Genomic DNA, 7966 nt, shown 5'->3' on the forward strand with positions numbered 1-7966 from the left:
ATTTTTTTTTTTTTTTTTTTTTTTTTTTTTGGTTTTTGAGACAGGGTCTTACTATGTTGTTGAGATTGACCTGGAACTCACTGTGCAGCCCAGGCTGGTCTCAACCTCACAGCGATCCTCCTGCTTCAGCCTCCCGAGTGCTGGGATTATGGGTGTGCAACACCATGCCCAGCTGGACTCCAACTTTTGATCCTCCTGCCTCGGCCTCCCTGCCTGCTTGGATTATGAGTGTGTGTCAGACACCATGCTCAGCGAGGGTGCCGTAATATTAATCTGAGGATGGGGCAAGTGAATAAAGTGGAACTACATTCTCCTACGAATTAGAGCTGTTTCAACTGAAAGATCCCTCCCTGTACATAATGAAAAGAATAAAGTAAGATGGTATAGGGCATAATTTTATGCTCCTTTATACTTAAAATTAAGCCTTTCTTTGGAACCCTGAAAGCCACATCAGTGAGAGTGCACCTCTGGCAGTGCTGTGGAGTTTATTCTGCTTATGTGAGATACGTCAGACTTGCTGCCAGGAAGAGGTTTCATCTGTGTCCTCTCAAATCAGCGTGGACAGAGGTATGAACATTATGAGCAAGAAAGTCACCCTCTTTTTAGACAAAGTAATGTTACTTTATCACCCAGCTGGAAGAAAGCAGGACAACAACTTTCTTATGTCGAAGTGGTTGGGCTTCATGCAGAGTAGTGGGACTTTAGAATCTATAACACACGCAAATTATAGAACTGTAGAAGAAAATGGAGGATTCTCAAGGAAAGCCTTTGTAGACAGACCTGTACTCCAAGTCCTCAACTTTTCTAAGCGCAAAGCCAGTTGACAGGACTCGGGGCACAGGACATTTGGTGGCCACAAACATGAGCCCCCGCCCCCAAAACGGCGAGCAGCCTTACCTGTTTCATTTTTTCAAGTTCCTCTTTGAGAAGGAGGTTTTCCTGCTCCACAGTGTGGGTCTGTATTTTCGCTCGAGAAAGTTCTGCCTCCAGGGAAGACACTAAAGTGGAAGACTGAGTGGACAATAAAGTCACAGGACAGACAGACTCACGCAGGCTGGAGGTGCTGACTAGGCGCACAGAGGTAGTGGTAGAGAGACACTGACACTGATTCAACAACAGCTGTTTCATGGCCCTTTATCTGTATGTTCCATGGTTCTACCCAGTGCTATCCTCAAAGACTTTCCTAACGTCGTTTTCCGTGTTTCTCCACCAAAAGTGTCTCTTGGGAGAGACCCTTTCAGACTATGCCAAGCCTGTTCCTCCTAATTTTAGCGTCTGGCCATGGATTTTGGCTACAATACTTAGCTGTTTGCTTAAGTATGGTTTTCTGGTTTTTTTTTTTTTTTTCTTTCTACACTTACTAGATGTCTGTAAGAAAGAACTGTTGAGCCCCAGAAATTTAATCAAATTTTGTTAATATGCATTTAGATATTTATTCAATTCTGTATTTTATAATTATATTTGCTTTATTCTATACTTCCTTTATCCTCATCAAACTGTTCAAAAGCTCCTTCAGGTTGGGGCCTGTGCTCTTTTGACTTGTCCCATCTGCTTTGTGTTTTTGGTACCGGGGATCGAACTTGGGACCTTCTGCTTGTGAGGCAGGCAGCAGCACCACTGAGCTAAGTCCCCGGCCCGTGTCCCATCTGTTTTTAAAAGCACATTCTTCTTCTTGGCACCATGAAATGTTCTAAGCTCACCTTGTGTTTTCTCAGTGCCAGCTGTGTAATCAGTTATCTCTCCAAGGAATCCTGGTTCCTTCTGCAGGAGAATTGGTGTTTAGAAACCAAGATTGGTGTACCCCACGTAAATACACACCACCGTGTCTCTGTGTCTGTCTGGCTCTGTATCTATAGTTCTCAGACCTCAGACCCCAGGCCAACAGCAGAGGGTTCATCTCAGCCTTCACTGCCACTTTCTTCTCCAGCCGTGAGGAGGCCAGCTCTCACTCTCTACAATATAGTTCCTTACCTGTTCAATTCTAGGATACGTATAAAGCAACTATAGAGTCACTAACTCCCATCTCCAAGAGAATCACAGTTACTGACCAGATTATTCTAGTATTTACGTACAGTTCTTTTATTGTCTTTAGCCTGAACAACATGTAGTCAAGATAATTTCCAAATTACTTTTTTCCCTCCCCGGTGTGGTTTATTAGTCTCATTCTTAGATTTGGTTGTTAATGTTTGTGTTCCATTTTATTTTGCCCCAGGCCCCGATCTTGATTGGTGTTACTTGTGCATTTATTTTGAGAGTATCTGAAGACTGAAACACGATAAGGCATGTAGCTTGGTGGGAGAACACTTGCTTAGCAGGCCCGAGGCCCTAGGTTCATCCCTCCCTTTGAGAATCCCAGCCATATGCAAAGATAAATTTAGAGAAGTGCCGCGCCCTTTCTCATCCCTGTAACTACATTCCCATTCCTCTGTCCCTCACTTTCTCACCACCTTCTATTCTGTAGCAGTTTCGTCAGTTTCTGGTTAATTGTTTTGTATTTTAGACCTTCTGTTCCATTTATCTGCCTGGCATGGATACTGATGTACCACTATCATACTGTTCTAAGTATTAAGGCTTTGTGGATAAGAAATTTATTATGAGAATTTCTTGCATTTCTTTGTATTTTCTTACAAACCTACTGGGTGGCACTGATCATACCTGTACTTTATAGTGTTCCAGCTCTTTTTTCAGATTAGACTTTTCCTGTTCCCATTCCTTGAATGTACTGTTTCCTGGCTCTTGCTCCTTCTGGCATTGCATTTCTGCCAGACGCTGATTAAGTTCTTGCAGTTCTTCCTGGTTTTCAGAATTCTTTTGGCTAAGTTCTGTTTTTTCTGAATCCAACTGTTGGTTTTTGATTTTCAAATCTGAAATCTAATTAAAATTGAAATAAATTTTTAAAATTTCTTACCCTACTTCTACTGAAAGACAGATTTAGGGTCTATTTTTCCCTTTCTATGTAAAGTTTTAAAAGAAATGTACGCATGTAATAACAGAAGTACTACGTACTCATTATTACAAATTCAACCAATTCAGAAGTGCATGGAGAAGCCTGACACCAGTCTAACCCCACTCCACGGGGCATGCAACTAGATCATTTCCTGTGCATACACAAAACCCATATATACACAGAGGTTCTTATTTTAGGAAAAAAATTGGATCATTTTATATTTGGGTGGCCCATTTTTTTTCCACTCACAATATCTTACAGATGCTTATCTTTTTCCAAGTTGGTGTGTTCAGAAACTACCACATGCTATATTTTTAGCAGCAATAGGATATTCTGTGTAGCAAGATTTTCCATAATTAATTGATCCATTCTTGCACTGATAGGAATATAGAGGGCCAGGGATGTAGTTCGGTGGCATTGTGCCTGCCTCATAAGTGCAAGGTCCTGAGTTTGATCCCCGGTACCAAAAAAAAAAAAAAAAAAAAAAAAAAAAAAAAAAAAGTTGTTGATAGGAATATAGTTTTTTCCCATCATTTCCTTTAATTAGCAAGAAACAAAATAACCTACTGGAAAATCCACTTGCACATGGTAGCATCTTGTATGTGGGATCTTTTTTTAAGAAGTGGGTTTGCTGGGTTAGAAGGTGTGCATACATATTATTGTTCTGACAGATGTCCCTGAAATGTCTTGCTTATAGTGCTACCAACTGATAATCTCATCAATGATGTATTTCTCATTTCCTCATACCCTTTTAATTCTGAATGATATTAATCTTTAATTTTTTTCTAGCTTATTTGGGAAAAAAGGAATCTCATTTAAATGGGCCTAATCACTATGAGGCTAGCCATCTATTTATATGCTGTGTGGTTTCTTCGTCTGTTTTGTTTTGTTTGGGTACCAGGGACTGACCTCAGGACCTTGCACGTGTGAGGCAGGCAGCAGAACCACTGAGCTAAATCCCCAACCCCTTATGTTGTGTGTTTTGATGATCTGATCATTCATATTGATTGCCTGTTTTCAACAGATTTTGCCATTTATTTGTAAGAGTACAAAATATACCTTGGATATTGACACCTTGGCTACTTCAAGTGCTGAAAATATTCTTTTCCCAGAATATCCTTGTCTTTTGACTCTTTCACATATTCTTAAATGGCCTCCCTATATTTCACTGGTTATTGTAAGATTATATAAAATGAGCATTGATAGGCACAAGCCATCTGAATAAATCATAGTTCTGTGAAGTGATATGCTGATTAGCTGGTGTTCTACATCTGTGAAATTCTATCCTTGACTTTCTGCTTTTAGTCTCGTTTTAAAAAAAAAGGAAGGAGGTAACATTAGTAGAAACTACTCAAGGGCTGGAGCTAGTATTCACAGGAATGGTACAGAAATACCATCTCTCCATTCCCACTGGCTGTAAGGCTTAAGCACTGAGGCTCTACAAATAGTATATACATTATTTTCCAAAATACAGCAATCTAATTTAGACTCAATATAAAGTTTTCATTTTTAAATTAAAAAGTTACAGGCTTATATCATTAGTAATATTCTAGCAACATATTTTTATTTCAAATAAAAAAAGAAAATTTTAGAATCAAGTAATATAGGAAAATACTGTTTCATTACCTGTTTCTTCAAAGTTTCAACCATCTTCTGAATTTCCACTTTTTCCTGTTCTACAGTTTCTATTTTCTGCCTAAAGAAACAATGAAAATTTAATTTAGGAGTTAGGTTTTAAAAATTGAAGTAAAATAGCTTTTTAGTTTTGGTTAAATGTCTTAAGAAAATTGAAGTGTGTACTATGTCTTACCACAGTTCTTCCTGAGATCCATTTAATTTCACGTTAGAAACGCTATCTTCTTCATTTAAAGTAGTAATTTCACTTCTCAAAATAGAATTTTCCTCTTGAAGCTTTTCAGATTCATATCTGAAGTACAGAGATATTTTTAAAAACTTACAAGGCAGTCATCTGGCATCTTTGGAAAATATTTTCTAGTAACTTTCAATAAAGTAAGTATTCCATGCCAGTCAGAAGGAGAAGTCTAAATTAGTAGTCTCTTAGTACTTGGAAATTAACTTATGACATACTGACTCATTTCTGTGGGGAAGCAGGAATTTCGCTAAAAGACGTCAGAAAAGTATGGCTACAAAACACGTGAGCACGAAGACGGCTTGGGACAAGTGCCAACTGGCTGGTTGGTTGGTTGGTTGGTTGTTTTTTGAGACAGGGTCTCACTGTGTAGTTCAGGCTGGTCTTGAACTCGCTATGTAGCCCAGATTGGCCTTGAACTCGTGGTATTCTTCCTGCCTCAGCCTCCCTAGCATGGGAGTACAGGTGTGTGCCACCAAGCCCAGCTGGCTGTTGGTTTTTTTTTTTTTTCCTTTTGGTATTGGGGATTGAACTTGGGTCCTTGTGCTTGCAAGGCAGGCCACCAAACCGCTGAGCTAAATCCCCGGCCCTACTGTTGGTTTTCTTAATGGTGGGCACACTGCTTTGAGCAAGGATTCCATTTATCTCAGCCTCAACTCCTCCTCACTCTGAACTCACATACGCTGTATTACCAAGATGCAAGAGCTTTCATTTTGGGGCCCTAGGGACTTATGGAAAGAAAACTTAATACACAAGTCAAAGGGCCACACTGAAATACATATACTCTTTACTTTCTGACTTTTCATCTCATTACACATTCTGGTGTTTTGAACTAAAAATGGTCTCAGGAGGAGGAATAACTACACTCAGAATTAAAGAATTGCTTCATACCATTAATACACTAAAGATATAAAGCAATATTTTACAAATTTTTTTAAAAAACGAGTTTTGCTAGCAGACTAATGCAGTCAGATTTCAAGTGAGTATGGTTCCAATGGTTTCTGCCTCTGTCTTTATTCCTCAAGTACATTTATTAGACTCCTGTGACTTCCTGGTAAAATTATATGCTCTAAGATAAATTTTCATTGTTATAGGATATCAGCATGCACCTTGATTTAAGTGAAGAACTATTTTTTCCTGTGTTAGTATAAGAAGAGAGTTCTTAGCTACCATGGGAGTTAATAATACACAAAAGGCATTCACTCTTGTGTATGTTTCATCCAAATGAGTAAAGTAACGAACATTGAGCAAAATAACATCTCCATTCAAACGCAGCAAGTGCTAGCAGGGAGTGGAGGATGCAGGCTGATGACGCACTGGTTAAACAGCACACGCTTGCCACGTTGCACTTTCACACCCTTTATGCACGACAGTCATTGGCTATGAGGAAGGGAAGGCCGCCTAGTGAGGTTATTCTACTTGTTAGTTAATATGACACAGAAGCAGAAGGAAGGCTAGGGTACTGCCCTCTTCTTCGAGACTAACAGGTTAGTTTCTTTAGGCAGGACAAGCAGCAGAATTAGAGCCGACCGGCTGCTCTGCGGGATTCCGCGAGGCCTAGGACGCACACACATTACCTCAGAACTTCAACTTTCTGCTGCATCTCACTGCATGTGCTTTGCAGGTCATGCATCATGGCCTTCAGCTCTTCCTCTTTCTCCGCTGGACAAGGGACATCTCTTTGCTTAACTAATGTAGTGACTCGCTCCCTCAGCTTTCTAGTCAGCTCCTGAAGCTTTTGTTTCTCTAATTCTAACTCTGCTATTGTGGCCTGACGTTGAAAATGTTTGTCTTGGACCAGGAGAGCAGAGTTTCTCTCTAGGATAACCTGATTCTGCATTCTGGGCTTTTCTTGATGTGTCCCGACTGTTCTGTGCAACAAGGAAATTTCATGTGTTTTGGCCTTTTCCAAGAGCTGCGTGGTTCTTTGCTCAAGGCACTGGTTTCCTTGTTTACATTCTTCTCTGATGTGGCCTACTCTCATAACTTTGGGCATGCACTTTTCCAGCCTCTGACCCAGTTCTAGAACCTGTTCTGCAGCTTTGACTTCCAGGTCGTCCAAAGAGGCTTCCCAGAAGGAGGAAGAGCCACACTGCAGGGCTGCTCTTTCCTGCAGCTCCTCAACCTTCCCTTGGAGCCTCAAAACCAGAACATTCAGCTCTTTGTTTTCTGTTGTGACCTCCTCGTAACTCTTTTCCAGGCTAAGGTACGTTTCAGTCACTTCCTCCACTTTCTTTAGCTCATCCTGCAACCGGAACACTTCTGTGGTGAGTTCTCTGTTGCTTTCCAGAGCCTGGTCGTAGCGAGTCTCCATCACTCTCAGCTCTTCCTGAAGGCAGGCGTTCTCTCTGCTAGCGTCTTCGTACAACAGCTTGTACTGGGGAGACACCTCCGGGATTCTCTCGAGCATCTTCAGTTTCTTTTTTAATGTAGAAACATCAAAAAGCAGGTCCTGCTTCTTTTCAGAGGCCCGGTCACAGTCTGCACGTAAGATCACTAGCTGCTGCCGAAGCTGACTAACCTGATTTTTTAGATCCCAGGATTCAGTCCTGGTCTCTTCACTGTTCTCAAGCTCGGAAAAACTCTCCATGGAGGCTTCAGACTCTTCAGTTTTGAGGCCCTGTCTCGGAGCTGAGCTTGTCCCTGTACTTCCCAGGTCGCCCACCTCACCGACTTGCAGATCACTTAGGGTTCGACTCATGGTTCCACCTTCTAGTCGCTTCCTTTGGTTTTGCAACAAAAAAGGCTCTGAGTGCTCTGCACAGTTTCCAAAAAGCTCAGTAGCTGGCTCCTCTAGACAGGACGACATTAGCGACCCCGGCTCTAGTTTTTGCAGCCTGTGCTGCAATCTGGAAATCTCATTGGCCATTGTCACATTTTCCTTCACTGCGCGCTCGTGGGCTCTCTGCAGGCTCAGGAGGACGTCTCCGTTTTCCTCCAGCAGCTGCTCCCCTTGCTGAACCAGGGACAGGGCTCCATCTCCCTCGGCCTTCTCCCCTCCGCTGGCCTGGCAGCCGCCAAGAAGCCGGGAGGCGGGAGATGCTGCCCGCCGCAGGTCCTGTACCTCCTCTCGGAGCCTGCGGATCTGGTCGCCCATCTCCGCCCGCTGGCGCTCTGCCGTCTCCTGGGTGGCGCGGTGCGCGCTCTCC

The 7966-nt window shown here is 42.1% G+C and overlaps 1 protein-coding gene across 8 annotated transcripts in view; it reads right to left on the minus strand.

Moving 5' to 3' along the window:
- Nin (ninein) overlaps positions 1-7966 on the minus strand; it is an 85010-nt gene that overhangs the window by 20512 nt on the left and 56532 nt on the right. For 3 of the 8 annotated variants that reach the window (XM_033765175.1, XM_033765176.1, XM_033765177.1), the window contains exons 17-21: positions 6395-7914; positions 4758-4874; positions 4574-4643; positions 2656-2871; positions 898-1011 (exon numbers count right to left, since the gene is read on the minus strand). In XM_033765175.1, the coding sequence (XP_033621066.1) occupies positions 898-1011; positions 2656-2871; positions 4574-4643; positions 4758-4874; positions 6395-7914 (2037 nt within the window). The remainder of the gene's footprint in view (positions 1-897; positions 1012-2655; positions 2872-4573; positions 4644-4757; positions 4875-6394; positions 7915-7966) is intronic. The other 5 variants (XM_033765179.1, XM_033765180.1, XM_033765181.1 and 2 more) reach the window with 3 other exon arrangements.

This window comes from Fukomys damarensis, unplaced genomic scaffold, assembly GCF_012274545.1.
Source record: "Fukomys damarensis isolate Sample0158 unplaced genomic scaffold, DMR_v1.0_HiC HiC_scaffold_17, whole genome shotgun sequence".
Lineage (NCBI taxonomy): Eukaryota > Metazoa > Chordata > Mammalia > Rodentia > Bathyergidae > Fukomys > Fukomys damarensis.